The sequence below is a fragment of the Martes martes genome (assembly GCF_963455335.1).
Source record: "Martes martes genome assembly, chromosome: 1".
Lineage (NCBI taxonomy): Eukaryota > Metazoa > Chordata > Mammalia > Carnivora > Mustelidae > Martes > Martes martes.
This window is the reverse complement of record NC_137888.1, coordinates 126,990,048-127,011,682: the sequence shown is the minus strand read 5'-3', so window position 1 is coordinate 127,011,682 and position 21,635 is coordinate 126,990,048. Positions and strand designations below refer to the sequence as shown.

The following is a 21,635-nucleotide window of genomic DNA, read 5'->3' as shown; positions in this document are numbered from 1 at the left end:
GAGCCCCGAGGAATACCTCCAAACAGAACTTCACTTGCTAGATTTGCAGGAGAACCAGGAGGCTGCATAGCTGTCTGGGACACAGAAGTCTAACTTGAAAGATGAAGGATCTGGAGCAGGTTGGTTGCTAACAACATATGTGATTCGGTCCAAGTTGAGTCTTTTGTCTAGTCTCCAGGCACGGGCAGCTCTATCACCAAAGTCTGCACCAGGATGCAGGTGGTCCTCTGCAGCCATCCCCAACAGCACAAGGCCCGGGCCATCTAGTCTAGCTCTCTCCATTCCTTCAACGTATTTCTGGACTTTTGCAGACAGGGCTACTCCTTCTGTGACCTCACCTCTTTGACTTTCCTGTGTGTCTCCTAAGGTGCTCTTCTCCCCTCCCCTCTGTCTGCCTTCCTCCCAGTTCCACTCCTCAGCTGAGCGAGGAGGACGAAGAGGGAGAAACACTGGTGGGCCTGCAGAGGGAAAGGCAGAAGAAACTGGGTGGGAACCAGTCTTTAGGCAGAGAGTAGGGAGGGCTTTAGTCAGCACTGCAGAAAATGCCCAAAGCCTCCCTTGGAAACCTTTCTCAGGTCTTAGGCTGGTGTTTGAGAGGAAAGGAAACTGTTACATGAGAGGTCAAGGCAGGAAGTCAAGAAGGCATGCTAGCCTCTTTCCCGTCGGAAAGCTGTGTTTAGATAAAAGCAACCAGTACATCCTTCCCTCTACCCACACCCTCTGGCACTCCCTCCCACATCCATTGCCCAGGACCCCAGGAATTGACAAGGAGACAAGGCTGCAGTGATCTCCCCCACTGCTGAGAGGGCTCACTCACGTCAAGGTCTCCTGTGCACTGCGACATATCCCGTCTAAACACAGGAAATGTGGGAAGGAGTGCGAGCAGTGGGGGAAAGCAAGCCAATTTCTCAAATTCTCTGTTTACCTATAGTATTTAATTTTAACCTATAAATATCATTAGTTCGAACACCCCTGACCTAAGAATATTTGCCATCTCCAAACTATCTGGGGTAAAAAAGATTGAAACGGAACTCTGCCTAGCACACGGCAAGTCTGTGGGCCGAGAGCACCTCTGGAGATTCTCTGAATTCCAGCATGTGGCCGGCCACGCTCCTGCAGGCTGAGAAGCCTCTGTGCTCTGCACCCTCCCAACCTCCTCTCGCCTGGCCCAGGGGCAGGTCTCAGGGTCTGACGTGCATAGCCCTTGACTTTGACCCTGGCTACACGCAGCAGGAAGCTCCCCAAGTTCCTCTCATCCACTATGGCTCCACATTAGAGACATTCCCTGGAAACCATTTCAGTTTAATCGACTACTTCCCATCATTCGCTTTAGCGGAAATCTTGGGGACAAGGATATCACAGACAACCCAGTGGCCTCTGCATGGGAATCAGTGTCCTGATATGTGCCTTGCCTCAGAGTAGAGGTTCTAGAATTTCAGGGTGCATCAGAATTACACAGAAGGCTTGTTGAAACAGCCTGCTGGGCCCCACCTCCAGTTTTAGATTCAGAAGCTCTGGGATAGGGCCCAGGAATCTGCATTTAGAACAAGGTCCCATGGGATGCTGATGTTGCTGGTGCAGGGACCACACTTAGGGAACCACCGCCTCAGACTCGAGTAGGTCCACCTGAGCTTTAACCCAAATCTTTCTTTCCAGACATTTCTTTCCTGGAGACAAGGCCCAATCTCTGTGTGCAAATCCATTACCAAAAAAAAGTTGGGGTTGGGGGGTGAAACGGAAGCAATCTCATGATTTCTCGGCACTTCCCTTGGCCACCTGGCCATGTGGACATGCGGTCCCTTCACGTGGGTCAGGCTGCACTGCTGGTGGAGGCCGGCACACTGGCCCCGGCTGTGTACTTCTGTCCACCTCCCAATTCCTATGACTATCCCACGCTGCCTTACCTAGAGGTGTTGAAGGCAAGTGCACGGCAATGTGGTTTCATCATCCACACCTGGTTTGTTTTGGCTGGGATTTCTACCTGCAGGTTTAAGACTCATGAATGAAATCATCAATAAGCATCCTTAGACGGGAAAAGATTAGCTAAGCAAATACTTGACGCCTACCAGCTGCAGCCCTAGGAGCAGCAGACATGAGCTCACCCACCTTTCCAGCACCGCTATCCACTCATGTCTGCAGCCCAGAGGCCTGTGACTGCCACAGCACATCACGGGACAAATACTGATAAGCAACATAAGGAAGGGGCATCTAGGCATGGGTGATATGCTGGGCATCTGATCTGTGCAGAGGATGGAAGGAGATGCCAGTCATGGGAAGAAGTGGATGGAATGCCCCATTCTAGGCTTCCTTGCAGCGGCTCACCCCAAAATGCACCTTCCTTCCCTCAGTGACTTCAGCAAAGCCCCTCTGGCCCCTGCAGTCCTTTTCTGGGGGGTTGTCTATTGCCCAGTGGTGCTCACCTCTCCTGGAGCCCTCTGCCTGCTGCTGCCACATTCTGTCACGTGCAGGTTCTGAATGTCACTGCCCTTTGACCCTGTGACAATGTTTTTGATGTGTCCGTTTGGCTAGGCTACAATCCCCAGTATTCAGTCAAAGAAACGTGGGTATTGCTGTGGAGGAAATCTGCAGATGTCACTACAATATGTAACGACTTGACGTTAAGTAAGGGAGATTATCCTGAATAATCGGGGCAGACCTGACTCAAGTAATCAGAAGGCCTTACAAGCAGGTATGGGAGGGAGAGAAAGGGAGGGAAGGAATGAGGGAGGGAGGGAGGAAATTTAGAAGGGAGGGAGGGAGGGAGGGAGGGAAGGAAGGAGAGAGGGAGAGAGGGAGGGAGGGAAGGAAGGAGGAAGAGAGGGAGAGGGAGAGAGGGAGGGAGGGAGGGAAGGAGGGAGGGAGAGAGGGACACAGGGAGGGAAGGAGGGAATGAAAAAGATAGATTCCCCTGAATAGGAGCTTTGGCTCAATTCCTGTGCTCATCTTTTCATGACTGTCTGCCCTATGAATTTTTGACTCGATTATCCAGACCCCACAATTGTATAAATCAATTCCTTGAAATACATATACATATAGATACATGCATGTGTATCTTCTATTGACTCTAGTTTGATCAGACCCTGAGACAGACAAAACAATGACCTCCCCAGTGTCTCAGTCCCCAGCAAATACGTTGCTTTACCTGGCAAAAAGGACTTAACAGAAGTGATTACGTTTTTCAGAATAGGAGAATATTCTGGATTATCTGGGTGGACCCAAGGTAATCACAGGATCTTATAAGAGGGAAGCAGGAGAGTCAGAGTCAGAAGCAAAGGTGAGAGGGAGAGAGCCTTCAAGAGGCTCATCTACTGACTCTGAGGGGGAAGGAACCACAAGTCAAAGAAGCAGGTGGTCTCCAGAAGCTAGGGAAGGTAAGGAAACAGATTCTCCACCAAAACCTCCAGAAAGACCACAGACCTACCAACACCTTGATCGTAGGTCTTTGTCCTCCAGAACCGTGAGATAGTAAATTTGTGTTGCTTTAAGTCACTAAGTTTGATGGTGATTTGTTCCAACAGGAGCAAAAAACTAATACAAAAGCTGATTTGTCCAGGAACCTTCCCCAGTAGCGACGCCTTCCTTCATTCAGGCTACCTCTTTTCCCTCAGCAGTGTCTCCTAGAGGTGTGTTCTCTTCCTCCCTATAGGAAGTCTCAATTTTCTGGTCTGCTCAGCTCTCCTTCTGAGACCAGCACTGCCCTCCTCCTTGTTCTAGAGAAGGGCTCCTATTTAGCCACAGGGTTCCAAGAGGAGGCCCCTGTCAGAGGACCCTGCCTTGCCTCAGGTAGGGGTGCACGACCCGGAAGAGCTAATCAGAGTCACCCTGCCCTGCCTCAGGGAGGGGAGCGTGACCCAGCAGAGCCAATCAGAGTCCTGCCCTGGGATTCTTTCAAGGTAGAACTAAATGAAGGACAGTAGGTGTGCTGGTTGCTGAGCATGACTCAGCCGTGAAGAAGACAGGTTTACCGTGTTAGATATTGGCAGTGACATTCAGAGAAAAGTACAGAGGGCAGACAGAGCCCAGCTGGCACTCCAGGCCATCTGCCCAAATCCTTGCACATTTTTCTATCGTGGTTCTTTTCTTTCTCTTGTTAGGAGATCCTGTGTGGTCTAGATATCCGTCTCTAGTCAGTTTTAGACGTTGCAAGCATGTCACATTCTACCATTCTTCCTGCCTGAAAAAACTCTATTCTTTAGTTGACATTCTCCTGATGTATTTTCTTTTGTCCTTTGATTTGCAACTTTTTCTTTGAAAGAGCATGTAACTAGACTCTCTCTCCCTTCCTCCCACTTCTCTCTCCCTCTCTGTCTCTTTCTCTGTTTCTGTTTCTGTATCAATCTGGTCTGAGATTCTCTAGCTCTGAAATGGTAAGAGTGGTCTGTTTTCATGTGTTGTAATTTCTGACATATCTAGATTTTTATCTACTTTAATTGTGCTCCTATTTCCATGATTTTTTTTGTTTTATTTTTATTTTTGGCCTTTCATTCTCTTTTCCAGCCTTCTATTGGTTTGATTAGGTTTCAACTTTTTACTCTTTTCTGCTTTAGAAGGTATACTTTCAGTGTCTTTTCTGTTCATGATTACCCATACATTGTAACATACATAACTGACTTAACAAAGACTAAAGTTAAATAAATTTTCCACTCTTCTCCCAAACAAGCCAAGGACTTAAGATTTAACTTCAATTTTCCCTTCTAATTTTTCATATGAATGGTGTGTATTATCCTTCTTCCATCTTGTCTGCCCTCCACAAATCTTTATTGTTTTGTCTACCTACAATTAATTACTACCTACCACTTTTTGCTTCCTATCCTTTTCTTCTGTTTTATTTTTTGCTTGCGAATTTCGCCCTTCCTTATTTTAGTGAGGACTCATGATTAGTAAGTTCTGTTTTTGTTTGAAAAATCTCTAATTTGTCTTCTTGAATTATTTTTTAGTTATAAAATTTGAATTTGGTGGTAATTTTCTCTTAGCATTCTGAAAATTATTCCATTATTTTCGAGTGTCTATTATGTACTTTGAGAAGATTGTTGTTGGTCTAATTACTGGTTCTTATAAGTAAACTGCAATTTCACCCTAAAGCTCATAAAATTTTACTGTCTTTACTGTTCTGCAATTTCAGTATACTACATAGAGGTGTGCTCTTATTGTAAATTCCTGCCAGAATTTACTGTGCTTTTTTATATTGCAGTACGATATATTTTCTCAATTCCGAAAATTCTCTGTCATTTCTTCAATATTGTCTGTCACCTACTCATTCTACTCTCTTCTTTAGTACTTGTTTCAGACTTTTATTGGACTTCATCCTTAATGTTTTCATATCTCTAAAGCTTTCACAGTTTCCACTTCTTTATTCCTCTGTGGCTTATTCAGGGTGACTTCTTCAATCCTCTCTTCCATTTATAAAATATCATTAAGTGCAGATGTGATTAAGTTGAGGGTTTGAAATTGGGAAATTGTCTAATCTGTTATTTAACCATTCACTGAATTTTTACTTTTTATATCTGCGTTTTTCATTTCTAGAATTCCCATGTGTTTCTCAAAACTGCCCATTCCTTTTTCATAGTGTTTATTCTTTCCTGGTATTTTCTATTTCTTCTTACACCCCTTTCAACATTTTAATATGTTTTTATGGTCTCTTTCAGAATGTTCCATTATCTCAAAATCTTGAGGTGCTAATTTTCCTCATTGATATGTCTGCTGCCTGTTGCTTATGGTGGATCATTTCCTTGTGTAAATTTTTGTTGTAAGCTCTTCTTCCAAGGGGATTGTCTTGTCTTAGGGATTCTGGTGGGTCTGGATCACAGAAACATACTTCCAGAGCGGTTTCACTTTTGTGCTTGCCAGATGGCAAAGAGTTATCATCAGCCCCAAAACAATTTTTATGCTACTTTATTTGCCTAGAGATTCCCATACCAGGTGGATAGTATAAATTCTGTTTTCAATTCTATATGGCATAGACTTGGGGTTATGATTTCTTAGAGAAATTATTTCACCCAGAGGTCCTGTTAGAGATAAGCCTCTTTGCGGTCCCTACGGAGGTGGGTAGAGTTTTATTAGTTCCCTTCTCACCAGGGGCCCAGCTTTATGCATCAGTCTGAGGGCCAACTCCCCATGTCATCTTTGCCACCTGTGTGATTACTAACACCTACTCTTCATGAGGAGTTTCTTTAGAGGGGTGCCTGGGTGGCTCAGTGGGTTAAAGTCTCTGCCTTTCGCTGTCATGGTCTCAGGGCTCTCTGCTCAGTGGGGAGCCTGCTTCCTCCTCTCTCTCTCTGCCTGTCTCTCCTCCTGCTTGTAATATCTCTCTCTGTCAAATAAATAAATAAAATCTTTTCTTAAAAAGGAGTTTTTTTAGGGTTTCTTTACTGGTCTAGTCATACCACACATACTTCTCCCCTCCATCCCTGCTGCAGGGTCAGTTGGTATACTCACTGTTTTGGTGTTCAACTCATTCTTCATTTCTTGAACCTTGAAAATTTCACTTTCTCTCTTGCAAACTTGGCTCCATTTTTAAATATTTGGCGGTGTTCTATTTTATGAAGCATTTATAGTATAAAGTCCCATGTAATGTGAACCTGTCATGTTGATGGGAGGCATAGTTATAATTCACTATAGTTCTTTATGATCCATCTTACCCTAACTAACCAGAGCCTTGAAAGATAGGTACCTTGTCTGATATACAGCTGTGCTCCCCAAGCAGAGGTTACACATCAGAAGCATGAAGGTGACTTTAGAATTCAGAGCCCATGGCCCCAAATGGATTAAGCAGAATCCAGTTCTGTCACTAGCCTCTTCTCCGTCATAGAACCCAGTTCTTTTCCCTCTTATTTGATACACTTTGTAACTAGGTTTATTTGTGCATCTGCCCACTGTTTATATATCTCTTGAGAGGGCATAGTTTGTTCATCGTCGTATCCTCGATGGCTGATGGTAGGTGATCAATGATAACATGTTGCATGAATGAATGAACAAAATGAATACATCTCAGGCAGCCTTCCTGACACCAATCCTGGCCTCAGAGTTTCGAAAGCTCTGCTGAATACAACACTTGTAAAGTGCTATCATACAACAGGGGGTGTTAATCACGGCTTACCAACTGATGGGGAGAAAACCCACCTAGGATGTCCCCACATCATCCCAGGTGTAAAAGTCCAGGCTCAGGACCAGATCCCAGGCAGCACTTGGCAGTTCCTGTCCCAGCCTCTATCCTCTCTGCCTCTCCCTCAGGCCCACTCTTCCTTCATGGCATGGAGCCCATCAGATACACTGACTTCCCTAAGATGCTTGGCCAACTTTAGGGCTGGATTCCCAAACTCTGAGCCAGCCCCTTGGAGTGGGCACCGGGAGAGCACAGACGGAAGTAGAGAAATGCCTCTCAAATCTTCCCCGAGAAGAAAATGTTCCATAGTTTTGCCTTTCTTTCAGAATTAAAGTATTGTTGTGGCGCCTGGCTGGCTCAGTCAGTTAAGATGCCTTTTGCTCAGGTCATGATCCCAGGGTCCTGGGATCCAGCCCAGGCTCCCTTGCTCAACAGGGAGTCTGCTTTTCCCTCTCCCTCTGCCCTTCACCTCGCTTGTGCTCTCTCTCTCTCAAATAAAAAAAAGTCTTTAAAAAAAAGAATTAAAGTATTGTTTTCTGACTTTACCTCCAACTCTGAAGAGACATAAGACTCAAACACAATGACAAGTGTAATAATGCAGTGGGAATAGTGGTAGGAACTGCAGGAACGGTCCTTCTAGAGGAGCCCACACCCCTGCTGGCCATCCTGGCTTCACCTCTGCTCCATCCTTAGGTACCGGGAGACCAGACACCTCTCGTCTTATATGGTATTTCATATCCCACAACAAATGTCTCGCTGTATCCACCGAAGGGGGGTGTGGGTATCACCACAGGCTTTAGGGCTTTTTTCTAATTATAAGTACAGGACGTTTACCAGAGAAAAATGGAAAACACAGACAGTCACAACGAAGGGAAACAAAACCACTTGTAGACTTCTCACACAGAGAACTATCCGTTTAGGTGTACCCTCTTCAAGTCTTCTTGTGACTTAAAAATTTGGATCATCTCTGCCTATGGTTGCCTATCCTGCAGCCTCTGCTTCAGATCATAGAATGAACCCTTGCCCCCAAGTTTAAACTATTCTCAAGAAAACTTTTTAAAAATTGTAAATATTCCATAGATGGATGTCCCTCATTATAAGCCTCTGAGCACATGTGACTCACGTCACACATTGTTCTTATGTGAACAACAAAATGTTGTTCCGCTGACTGGGTTTCCATTTATTCTTTAGGAAGGGCTTCTCAGCCACCTTCTGGCTCATCCCTGGTCCAAACGCCTGTGTGCTGTGCAGCCGCAGTATCTGTACAGCCTAATGAGCACAGGGGAGGGGAAAGAGGAAAGCTGAGGAACGAAGACTTTCAGGGCCACTATTGTCAAAGTTGTCTTGGGAAAATAAAATAATAAATATAAATAAGTAGCCCTGCTTGTGTCTGTTGGTATGAAGGACTGAGGTAGCAAAGCTCTGGCTCAGCTGGCTGGGATTTTATTTATTTATTTATTTATTTATTTATTTATTTAGCTGAGAGAGAGCAAGAGCACCCATGAGCACGGGAGTGTGGCGAGGGAGGGGCAGAGGGAGAAGCAGGCTCCCTGCTGAGCAGGGAGCCCCACATGGGGCTCCATCCCAGGACCCCGGGATCATGACCTGAGCTGAAGGCAGGCGCTTAACTGACCGAGCCAGCCAGGTGCCCCAGCTGGTTGGGATTTGTGGTGGGATGCAGGAAGCTGCCGTAGAGGAAAGAGTCGTAAGACAGAGTCTCCAAATACCAGCTTTGTCACTGTGAAATGTGGTAATTCCCATGAGTTGTCTAACAGTTTCGTCCACTTTAAAATGCGGATAATATGCATCTTGGAGCATGGTAGGTAGGATTTAGTCAGATAGCATTTCTGAAAGGTCCACTTATTACTTCACTAATTGGCACATAATATGTTCCCCCAAATGCATTTGCTTTCACAGTTAAATATCCATATGCCCCCATATATTTTCCCACACATATGTGCCCTAATAAAATGTATCCATCTTTGTGATGATAGCTCAGAAGATCATATCATAATTGTTACTAATAAAAATGTGTTGCTGAAGGAGGGAATTCTGAATATTGGTAATTTTCAGGCAACCAAAACAGGCTTGTCCCCACTCCTTGTGAGTTTTATGTGCCTACAAGTTAAATTTACATGTTGATTCAGTAGGACTGTGCTTTCCTGGGATACTGAGTATGAAGAAGGAGCCCCAGGCTGCAGTGAGCCTAGGAGGGCAGCCTCCTGACATCAGGGGCAATGTGAAATGAAATGGACAAACACAAGGCCCTGTAGGCTCACTTTCCAAGTCAGTAACAAGGTCTGGGGTGGAGATGACCCAAAAGACAAGGCTGGTTCTATAATAATTTGGCCCTGCCATTTGGGGATGGGGTGTATTCCTGGGGTACATCCCACAGGTATGTTCCTGCTGGCATTAGGCCAGATCCCTCTGTGAGGGTCCCTGCTGGGCACTCTGGTGATAAAGTCAGGACAGAGTCCCCTGTGAGCCTCTTTTCTACTTCCTCCTGAGAGTTATCATCTAGTTGGAGGCCAGAGGATAGACAATGATTTATCCAGGGCTCTTTCAGGCTTGGCACGGACACTCCATGAAAGTCTGCAGAGTCAGGGGGGAGTGAGAGCAAGAGGTAAGGACAGAGGAAGATGGGGGTAAGGAGGAAGAGTGTGACGAATGGGTTGGGGCAGGCCTCGCAACTCATGAAGGCATAACAAATTTGCAGAGTCTGTGGGGGCGGAGGTCCCCATCATAGGAAGGTCTCTGCTGGTTCCAGAAAACTCAGGGCCCACCAGCCTCCACAAAGCTGGAGGTTCCTTCATGAACGGTAAACCAAACTCCTCGCAGTGACTAGGACCTGCAAGAAAACCTTTGTGGTCAGGGACAAAAAGATTTGGGGACCACACATAGCCTTTAGCAATGCCCAAATTCAGAGCTGGTTCAGCTTTCAGAGGAAGGTAGCCCAGACCACCTGGCTTTCCATTTCAACCCTGCCAAGCAACTCCCCAGTTAGAGAAACTTAGGGGAGAAGGGAGACTGCTTTTTACTGGAAATATGTAGGAGAGCAACCAGGCAGAGAGGGTTCTGCTCACTTTCCTCTGGGGACGTGCGTGGAAGGGCAGGGGACGGTTTCAGCTCATTATAGGAAAAACTTAAAGCCTGTGGTATTACTGGTTCCTGGACTTGCCTTGTGAGGGGGTGAGTTCCCCATTACTACTAGGGCTATGCCAACAGAGGTAAGGACACTGTCAGGAGGATTCCTGTGCCTTTAAGCAGGTGGTCTTCCTTATCATGTTCAATTTTGAAATTCAATAAGCCAAGAAGCACTATCTTTCCACAGGTCAGTTTTATCATCACTTGTATGAGATATTAAAAATGCTATATATCATGACGAGCAAGGAAGACAGGACTGGGCAGGGGGATAGCTGCATACAAATAAGAAGGAATAATGGGGCTGCTGCTCCATGAGCCCCACCAACAGTGTCCTGGTTCCTGCTTGTCTTCTCTCTGGAAGACTACAATCTCTTCCTGCCATAGATCCTGGAGGTTTATTTCCATCACCGAGCACCATCCCTGGCCCTGCGTCAGTAGCCCCTCTGCCCCACAGTCAAGGTGGAAGTCCATTCTTGTACAATGTCACAAGGAGGGAGGCAGTAGGGGGACCAGTTGTCCCAACCTGTCCCGAACACTTCCAGTTTTAAAACTGAAAGTCCTGTGTCCCAGAAACTGCCTCAGTCCTGGGCAAAACGAGGCTCGTGATCGTGTTGAGGGGAAGGGAATTTACGACTCTTGCTTCTTGGAAGCTTGGGAGCCTCTTAGGCAGCCAAGTGCAAACAGTAATAGCTGGTACGGAGCCTCACATGGGGGACGCTCAGGAGAGGCTCCTGAGGGAGTGAGCCCCAAGCTCCCATGCCAATGCTCAGCTCCTGCCACTTCCCTCAAATGCACTGAGAATCAAAGACAAAGCAGGAAGCTTTCAAAGGGGCCTGAGGCACAAGGCAGGAAGGATGTGAAAGGGACTGAGAAAGCCGGGCAATCTAATCCCATCCTGGGTACCTGGGTGGCTCAGTGGGTTAAGCGGTTGTCTTTGGCTCAGGTCCTGGGGTCGAATCCCACATCAGGCTCCCTGCTCAGTGGGCAACCTGCTTCTCCCTCTCCCTCTGCCTCTTCCCCCTGCTCATGTTCTCTCTTTCTCTCTTGCATGTGCGCTCTCTCTCAAATAAATAAATAAAATCTTTCCCAAAAAATGCCATCCTGCAAACTTATTGGCAGCCCATTATGCAGGGTAAGGGTGACTCAGGAAGCCTACTGTCCTCTCCCTGCCCTTCCCTTCTGCTACTATCCTTTTCCTCCAAGCCCACAGAGACCTCAGTACATTCTCTAGCTGGCTCATCTCCTGGGTGTCCCACAGGGATCAGCTCAGGAAACGGCTGACATCCACACCCCATAGCTGTCCCACTTAAACTATTTAGGTAAGGTTCCCTCTTCGCTTAACAAGCTGGCTGAGTGAACTAACTGGATAAACTAGTTCTGACTTGAGGTCTCCCTGTGTCATGTTTCCCAAACTTGGTATATTCTACCTGGGAGACACATTTGGGAGACACGAGCTAGACACAGCATAGCTTCCTAGAGCATCACTGTTATTCCAGGATTTGGGGGGAAGTACAACATATTTGGAAACATATAGCTATACTATGGAAGAAAACATAAAATTCACTTGATTTTAAGATAAAACATAAAATATCCCAGAAATGGAATACTCTTGGTTCATCCATTCCTCCTCTTGTCTACCCCATGTGGAAACCTTGTTCACTCTCTCCTAGAATTCAGGGCATCTCGGTGGGACAGCTGGACAAACCGTGGCTTACTGCAGCCCTCCCTAATGACATCCGCATTTCAACTGAGGCCTTCTGTGCTCTAGGCCAGCATCTCCCAGGGGTGTTAGATGAAACATTCTTTGGAACATAAATAGGTATTACTGATGTTTGATGAAACAAAATGAAACTTGTTACCAGAACTCCCAGATTTCTACAGGACTTACGTGCACACTAAATTTCTACCAAAGGGTTAGTGTGCCCACTTTCTGGGGGCAGGGGGGCAGCCCTGTAGGGAGCTAGCACCAACGGTGGCCAGACTGATTGTCCCCAGTTCATTTAGGGTTAGTATCCCAGGCTGGTTCTCCTTGCCCCCAGCCATGCTAGAGATTCCAGCATTTCCCCTGAGCCTCCTGAGCATCTCGTTCAACAGGGCGAAGAGGCTGGGAGGACTGGCTCTGGGAGAGGGCTACTCCCTAGAGTATCTACCCATCCTTCAACCCCACGGTGCAGCCTGACACTCCCTGCCTTGGTTTCGTTCCTCACCCTGATCGAATGTAATCCATCCCAAATAGGAGGACACACCCAGGGAATCAAGGTCCACCAAACTGAGAGAGCTGGGCATTGATCAAAGACGACCTGCCAGTCTGCACCCTCCACTTCTGCCAGGTTTCACAGCAGGTCTCCCAGCAAAGCTCAGACCCACTGGGCCTTGCTCCCAGTCTCACCTCCATCAGCAACTTAACAGCCTGAGATGAGAATCTGAGAACTTGCAAGGAGCTCAGAGATCACTGAGCTCAGGTCCAAACGTTCACAGATGAGAGAATCCAGAACTGAGAGGCATTCTGTGGCCACAGGAAGGAGAGGGCTGGGCAGTGAGCTGACCCTGAGAGGGATTTCCTGCTTGCTATTTGCTGGACAGGTGGCCTTGAATGATCCTCCATTTCCTCAAGTGTGAAATAGAGATGCTGAAATCGCCCTTGTAGGGCTGTTGTTGAGAATAAAAAAGGTTTAGGATCGAACATTAACAAATCAAGCTCAAAGGAAAAGACAACTATTCAGCTAAGCCCGGAAGAAAAGCTGGAGCACAGTAATACATAAGATCCCGTCTAGTTACTAAAAGTGAGGTTCAAATTTGCCTTTATATCTTCTTAAAAGGCAACGTCGAAGGGAAGCTGAATGGGTTATGTACGTAATGTGGTACTGATAAGATAAACACATACCACCACAGACTAAAGTCAATGTTCTACATCGAGACTTGTTGAGTAGCTACAGTAATCAAGACAGTGTGGTCCTGGCAGAGAGATACACATATACATCAGTGAAGCAGAACAGAAAACCCAGCATAAATCCACACAAGCATGGCCAACAGGTTTTTGACAAAGGAGCCAAGGCAATTCAGTAGAGAAAGGACAGTCTTCTCCGCAAACGGTGAGAGGGCAATTGGATAACTACAGATACAAAAAAAAAAAAAAAAAGAGTGAACCTCACACCTATACAAAAATGAACTTAAAATGGATCATAGATTTAAATATAAGATTATAAAACTTTTAGGAGAAGACATAGGAGAAAACTATCAGGAACTAGGTTTGGTGAAGAGCTCTTAGACATACACCAAAAGCAGGACCCAGAAAATTAAAAATCGTTAAATGAGATTTCATCAGAATGCAAACATTTTTTTTTTCTGTGAAAGACCCTGTTAAGAGAATAAAAAAATAAGCTACAGACTGGGAGAAAATATTTGCAGACCATATGCCCAAGAAAGGACTTGTATCTAATATATATATAAGGAACTCTCAAAGCAATAGTAAAAATTCTGATTAGACAAAGGACAAACTCTACAAACAGACATTTCAATGAAGAGCACATACACATGGCAAATAAACACATGAAAAGATGTTCAACATCACTAACTATTAGGGAAATGCAGATGAAGACCAGGCCGAGATGTTACTACAAACTCATTTGAATTAGCTGAAGTAAAAAGCAGTGACAACACCAAATGCTGCCAGAGATGTAGAGAAACTGGACCTCTCCTACACTGCCGGTGCAAATGTAAAACTGTATGGCCACTTCGGAAAAAGTTTGTCAGTTTCTTAAAAAAAACAACAACATGCAACTACCATCCAAACCAGCAAATGCACTCTTGGGCATTTATTCCAGAGAAATGAAAGTTTTTATCTATCCAAAAACCTGTACATGATTATCTGTAGCAGCTTTACTTGTAATAGCCCCAAACTGGAAACAACCCAAATGTCCCTCAATAGGTGGATGGTTAGACAAATCACAGGACATCCACACCATGCAGTACGACTAAGCAATAAAAAGGAACAAGCTATTGATATAAGCAACATCCTGGGCAGATCTCAAGGGTATTATGTTGAAGAAGAGCCAGTCTCAAATGGTTACATATTGCCTGGTTCGTTTATGTAATATTCTCAAAATGACAAATGGTCGTGATGGAGAACAGATTTGGGGTTGTGTTGGTAGTCAGGTAGAAGGGGGTAAGCAAGACGACAGGGGAGCAGCACAACAGAGATCTTGGTGGTGACAGAACCAGTTCTGTGTCTTGAGGCAGTAGGGTGATGGTTCCACAAATCTCTACATGTGACAAAACAGCATGGAACTACACACACATATTTTATCAATGTCCATTCCCTGCTTTTGGTATTATAGTGCAGAATTAAGACAGAGCCACTGAGAGAAACTGAGTGAAGTGTACACAGCACCTCTCTGTACTATTTTTCCTAGGAATAGATGATTGTTTCAAAATAAAAAGTTTTTTTTTTTTTAAAACTCAAAATAAATCAGGCTTTGTCTGTACTAAGGACTCAACTTTTTCCCATGGTCCCTCAAAAGGAGCCCCCAAGGACCAGGGTGACAACCCATCTGTGCTGGTCCTGTGGGTACAGACAAGTGTAAATTCACATAGCTGTTTCTTTATGTCCTTGTTAACAGATACTGAGAGTGCAATGCCCAAGTACACGGTCATGAACTTGTGATATAAAATGGGGGCCACTGCCTGGGAGCGTCCCAAGCTTCTTCTTAGCTTCACCATGCCCAGCTCTCTAGCTTTGGCACATAACGGGAGCTCTCTGCAGGCCAGTGCCTCGGCAGGCAGAAAGTAGGGTGAAGCAAGGGCTGGAGGAGGTTAAACCCACTGACGGGATAAAACCAAGCAGGGGTGGGAAGAGGGAGAACAAGGAGGGATGAGATCTGCATTGGGGACCACCTACGTTCCTCTGCATTCCACAAACGGAACAAAAGAAGGTGAGGGAAAGCCATGCTCCCAACCCAACATCCCAACATCATATCTTCGGCTCCTAGAATGGGGAAAAAAAGTCACAGACAAAAGAGAATGATCAGAAAGAGATAAGATCAGCGATCCATATTGTGAGACATAAATCACTCTTCCCTTTGTTCTGTGGCAGTGTAGGTCCCAATTCATTACCAGGAGTAGGGCCCTGAGTATCATCCCAGGAGAAAAGGGTCGGAGTGACCTGGGACCCCCACCCAACCAGTTCCCTTTGTTCTCCCCTCCCTCCCCATACCCCCACATATAAGCAAGGAAAGCTCGGCCCTCCCAGGGGATAAATAAACGGTGTCCTCAACATCAGAGAAATACCCACCAGCCCCAGGCAGGAGGAGTGGGCACCTCTTAATCCATGGGGTCAGTTAAGGAATTCTTTGTCCCAGGGATTCTCTCGAGAGTGTTTTCCCCAGGCATAAACAGTCAGGTTGGTGGGATATAGCACTTTCCTCTGGAAACCAAGAGGTTAAGCCCAAGAAGTTAAGCCTAAGCTGTCTCCCCACATTTGGGGGTCAGAGGCCTTAGGAAGTTATAGACACAGGCCAGGATAAAGTACCTTTCCCTCATTTGGGGGCCTCCCTCCCAGGTCAGTGGTCACTGGCCCCTCAGGCCATGCTGTGAGATCTGTCTAGCCCTTTCGTCCCACTGTGCATCCCCCACCCTCCATCCCCACTGGATTCTCCCTCCCTGACTGGATATACACTATTTCCCTACGCCGGGGCCTGAGGTGTGGGAGTTCCTGAAATTTGGGCAGCAATTACCAATGGTCTACTCCTTTTGTAAGATAACCTCTGTTGGGCCCCTCAAAGTTCATTTTAAGAAGAAACAGATCTCTTTGAGGCTGCCAGGACCCGGTAGCCACAAAAGCTCTCTCCTTCCTCCTCAACCCTACCCCCATCATCACTGAATGAACCTGTTTTTAATTTAGAGTTCTGGAGGTTGAACTGCTCTCTCTGACAATGACTAGGGAGGAGGTCTACTTCTTAAGAATCCTGTAGCCAGAGGCAATACGGACTGTCTCCAGAATAAATACAACTGTATTTACTCCTACAGGAGAGAGTACAAAAACCTCACCCCCTAAGTGAGAGCCACCAGGCCCTTTAGGGGAGAGTTATGAAGAGTGAAAAGGTACGGTGAGCCCATTACTGACTGGAGACATCCATCCTGTAGCCATGAACCGCGACCCCTGCTCACAGCTGCGATTTGTGTGTGTCAGCGGGGCCTGAAGAAAGCACTGAACCCTTAGAACAAGCATACCTCCAGGATCCCCACGTGCTCAACCAAAACTGAGCAGCGTTGTGTGGTGCTGAGGGCAGGGTGCACAGCGGTTAGTCTCTGACCCTGGGGTCTCACATATCTAGTTCCTCAACACTCCACCCCTTTCTGGCTGTGTGTCCACATCTCACTAAGCCTTGGTTTCCTCATCATTAATGGGGACAGTAATAGTATCCACTAGATAAAGTTGTAATGGGGATTAATCATAGGTGGAATACATCCAAAGTTCTTGGTATATCCAGATAGCTCCATTAGGGTTAGCTACAATTACATCTATTTTGGACATTAACTGTGGTTTCTCTTAACTATTAACTATGCCCCATGTGAGGCATAATTGGTGGAACAACAGATCCTAAATGGTGTTTAAACGTGCATCCTGTTTGTTGAGGCAAGAACTGACATCTTATTGATGCCAATCCTGGAGAGTCCTGCATGGTTTACAGGACCCATTTCCTATGCCTCATCCCACATAATCCTTAAGGAGCCCCCATGGGGTCGGGATCATTCTCAGCACCTGTTTTTTGTTTGTGGTTGTTGTTTTAACATAAGGACTCTGCTGCCCAGGAAAGGTGAGAAATGCCCCCCATGCGTTAGTAAGAGGTTGGATCTACATCTTGGACCTACGTCTCCTGGCCTCATCCCCTTCCCCCTAAACCATATGGTCTGTAGGGTTTTGCAAGAATGTCACAAAGCCAATCATTTAGTCTGCCCCAGCATTGAGGAACCCAGGAAATGATGGGTCCTTAGGTTGGGTGTCCCCTGTTAGCCCCCATGTCACACATATTCACAAGACACACACAGTCCACCCACCAGTGAGAGAGCATGCAGGGCAGTCACCCAACCTCTCATTGGGAGGAGGGAATCTCCCAGGAAATTGCAATTCCCCGGATGATTATTACTGCCCTCTGGAAGAAAAGGCTTACATGAGTTTAACTAATGGAATTCCAGGCCCAGATTTGCCTTGAGATAACCAAACTGTACCTGATTTCAGGTTGACTAAGAGAAGCTAATTGAAGTCTCTTTAAACTTTGGTTTCAGAGTTACTATGGGTCAATGGAGATAAAAATTAAGAGGATCTGATTTTTGGAATTAAGAAAAACTCTTAACTGGTATGAACCTTTCAGAGGCCCATTGGCCTGGGTCCAGGTCTCAGGCACGTGTGGTTAAATCATCAACATATGAAAAATTATCTCATTTTTACAGATCTTCAAAGGAACTGCTGCCATAAACTTATTTGGGGGACTCAGGGCAGGTCTAAATGGATCAGTCTCATTGCGGGTGACCTTCACTGTCAGAAAACTGTTCTGGGGCAAGCTACCCCTCTTCCTCTTCTTGGTGAAATAGGGAGAGGTGCCCCCACCCTGATTCTCTCCTGGGCCTCTTTCTTTTCGGACCACCCAGCTGTTGCTCCCACCCTTTCCTCCCAATTCCTAATTTATAAACACCAAATTTTCTACAGTTCTCTGCTGAAACTTCTCCAAGTCTCTTTTGAATGGTGGGACCAAAACTGCACACAGTATTCTCATCCAGGTCTGGCCAAAGGTGAGGCAATTTGAGGGTTATCTGAAACGATCTCAAAATTTCTGTGTCTTATTGACACCCAACCATGGAATCAACTCAGCCTTTATTTATTGTGGTGGGGAGACAGGGCAGAAGCAGGAGTGGAGATCCCAGCTCCACTGCTAACAATATGAGTAAGTATATAGGTGGGATTCACTGTGACCTCCAGATCCCTTTCTGTTGAACACTCAAATAATCAGTCGACAGAGACACCTCTCCCCATTCTGCCTTTAATTGCACCACTGGAGGCTTTACCTAGCCCCACCTGACTGTATGATAGCTGGAAAGAACCTCTCAGGACCATTCCTCTCCCTCCCCACCCCCGGGGCGGGGGTAGGGGGTGGGGAAGTCTTCATGTGGGCTCTGCAGTCCTCACCACAGCCCCTCTACCCTCTCAGGAGGTGCATTTCGCGGTTGCTTCTGCTCAGGCAGAACCAGCCAAAGAGCCCGAGTGTGTATTCAATTATTCCAGGTCCCCCTGGAGCGCGGGAGGAAGTGCAAGCATTCCCCAAACCCCTGCGGGAGAAAGAGTCCTCGCCATTCGGCCACCTACACCCCATCTTCACCCATTGCCAAGGGAGAGGCACCTGCTCCGTGTTACTGAACGTACTGCAGGGCCTGCTGCCTCCCTGGGGCCATTTCCAGACCAGGAAGCACTCAGCGTTGGTTGCCAACCCCCCGGGGGGAATTCTGAACTTTGCAGGCGGCGGCGGCGCAGAGAGGTAGCAGAGCCGGGGACACTGCTGCTTTTAGGGAAGGAGAACATCCCTTCCGCCACCCACCCCAGGAGGAGTTAGTTAGGCTCTGAGCTCCAGCTCCGAGGAACCACACAGCCTGTCATTTTCCCGGCACCTCCAAGCCACCCCTTCCCGAAGTTAATTGCCCGCCGGAGACCGAAAAAGTACCCCGCGAGTTCTGTTTCAGTCCAAGAGCAGGACAGTTGCCAACTGAGAAGAGTCCAACCAACAGGCAGGTACTGTCATTGTCCCGCTTCTTGCCCCGATGAGGGTGTGGGAGCGCGCGCACACACACGGAGACACGCACACACACACACACCCGCCAAGCGCGAGCTCTTCCGTGCGGGCGCCCCTCATCCGCCGCGGGCCCCGGGGATGCGTCCCTGACCGCGGCACCTAAGGCTGAGGGGAAGCCCCGGCGCCTCGGCGTCCCCCTCGGGCCCCGCAGCACCGACGCCGGCTCCCGCCGGAGGTGAACCCTCAGCGGCTCGGGCACCGACGGCCGCGAGTTTTGCGCTCACCTTAATGTTGCTGAAGACCGAGCGGGAACAGCGGCCGGTTCGGCCCGAAGAGGCGTCGCTGCCCTGGCGCGCGCCGGGCTCCGGCCAGAACCCCATGGTGGCGGCCCCGGCGGGGCTGGACGGCGGCTGCAGGGCCCGGGCGGGCAGCGGGGCGGGCAGGGTCCGGGCGCTACGGGTTGGGGCTGCTGCGCCGATGGCTGGTGAGAGTGGCCGCGGGCGCCGGAGGAGGCTCGCAGCTCGGAGACTGCGCGAGCGAGTGCGCGCCCAGAAGTTTTATAAGTGGCCGCCGCCGTCGCCGATGATGAAACGCGCTCTCCCTCCTCCCTCTCCTCCGCGGCTGTCGAAGGCGCTGCGAGCCCCCGCCCCGCCCCCGCCGCGGCCGCCCCCTCAGACAGGTGTGACGCGGCGGCCCACGGCGCGTGACCTCGCTCCACGCCCGGGGTCGTCTGTGCTCCCGGAGCCCGGCTGGAACCTGCGAGGCTTGACCGCCCCTGAGAAGGTCCCGCCTGCTGGGCGGCGGGGGGCGTTGGGCCCGGAGAAGGGGAGGTAGCGGCTGGTGGGGGGGGGGGCAGGAGCCTGCAGGAGGGTGGGGGCGCCCGGAGGACTGGAGGGGCGGGGCGGGGGGCGCAGCGGGGACCGACCGGCTGGCGACTGGAGCGGACCCGAGGAGAGGTTGGCAGGGCTTCGGGGGCAGGAGAGGCGGGAGGAGAACCGAGAGGCGCCGGAGGGGCCAACGGGAGCTACGGGGCTTGACGGGAAGCCGAATTTTCAAGGAGAGGGGTGCCTCGGCGCCCCTCCCGACGCGCTCAGGGAGATTTACGGAGCGGGTCTCTGCTTGTTTGCACTCGCTGAAAACCTGGTCTCACAGTTCCGGTGATGGCTCCGAGACTCGCTGAAGCTGTTTGTGTCGGGATTGATTTATATTTAAACTGCTCTTTGCGCTGGAGAGGGGGCCGCCCCGGGCAGGGCCCGAACTCTCTGGACCTGAGCCAAGGTAAACTGCAGGCGCTGTCAAGTGTCAGCATGGCTGGGTCTGGCCTGAAATATTGAGGCCAGGAGAGAGGGTCCCCCGTGGACATAAGAGATGCACCCTACTGTCCTCCTTCCCTGGGGCTGGAATAGAACAGCAGCTTTATTTTTTTTTCCCCCAAGATTTTTTCCACTAGGATTTCTACTGCAGAAAAGAGAAAGAAGGTGAGGCTTTTTAAGAGAAGGAGAAAGAAGTTATGCCAAAAGCAGCTGCAGTAAGGAATCCAATTCTGGAGGTATTTTCCAGCTCCCTAATTCCTGTAGTCCTCTGCAAGCCCACTCTACTGCCAGGAAAAGCACAAGCCCAGCTTCAGTACTCAGGAAACTTTGGATAAGACAAAGACCCACAGGACAATGCCTTTCTGGGCCTGGTCTGGGCTGTCCTCTGTCTGTGGGCTTCCCCTCTCCACCTGCGGTCCAAGAACCCTGGACACAACAGCATGTAGTGCTGGAAGAAAAGCCATTGGACAGTGGGCAGCTTCTGGCCACTTCACTCACCCACAGAGTAAAGGGCATCTAAAGAGGCTTTCCAGAGCCCTGCAGCATCCTCAGACTCAGAACAGGCAGGAAACTCCAAGTCACCAGTCTACCCTTTTAGAGAACTTGGAACACAAGGACGGCTGGCACGTGGAGCATCCCATGCACGCTGCAGAACCCAGGGTGTACTGTGCCAGGCATTCTGTTGGGTACCTAATGCGTGATTCCATAGAACCCCAGCATTAGTCCAACACGTACTGTTACAATTTGGATTTTACAGATGATGATACCAGAGAGGTCAACTAAAAAAAAAAAAAAAAGAAGAAGAAGAAGAAGACTGGAAGACACATAGCTTGTAAGTGATGGAGCTAGAACCCCAACCCAGCTCTGCCTGACTCCAAAGGCCAGACTTAGAGCACTATGCCCTTTGAAGAGTTATCTATTCCAGCAGCCTCATTTCACAATGAGAAGAGCTTGAAGAGAGCATTTCATTTCATTCAGAGTGGAGAAGGCCCCGATCACAGGCACACTGGGGCTGCGAAGCCTGGAGCTTCTTTCTTAAACCCTGAGTGTAGCCTTGTCATGGTCCTCTGATAGAAACCTGGGGAGAACCTGCTTCTCCAACCCTCATTTTATCCTACTCCGTTAACCTTGCTATCTGCCTGCTGTCAGGACCAGCATCATCTCTAAAGGAAAGGCTTATTCAGAAATGCTCACCAATGGTTATCTGCTTTTATCTGCTCTTACAAGGTGGCGTTAGCTAAATGTAATGGAGACCTAACCAAAGTGGCCTCAAGATTTATTTGTCTCATAGGAAGA

The 21,635-nt window shown here is 48.1% G+C and overlaps 1 protein-coding gene across 1 annotated transcript in view; it reads right to left on the bottom strand.

Moving 5' to 3' along the window:
* Positions 1–19,640, bottom strand: part of SLCO2A1 (solute carrier organic anion transporter family member 2A1) — a 78,898-nt gene extending 59,258 nt beyond the window's left edge. The window contains exon 1 of the mRNA XM_080813830.1: positions 19,311–19,640. Within this exon, the coding sequence (XP_080669956.1) occupies positions 19,311–19,406 (96 nt within the window). The 5' untranslated portion in view covers positions 19,407–19,640. The remainder of the gene's footprint in view (positions 1–19,310) is intronic.
* Between the last annotated feature and the right edge of the window lie 1,995 nt (positions 19,641–21,635).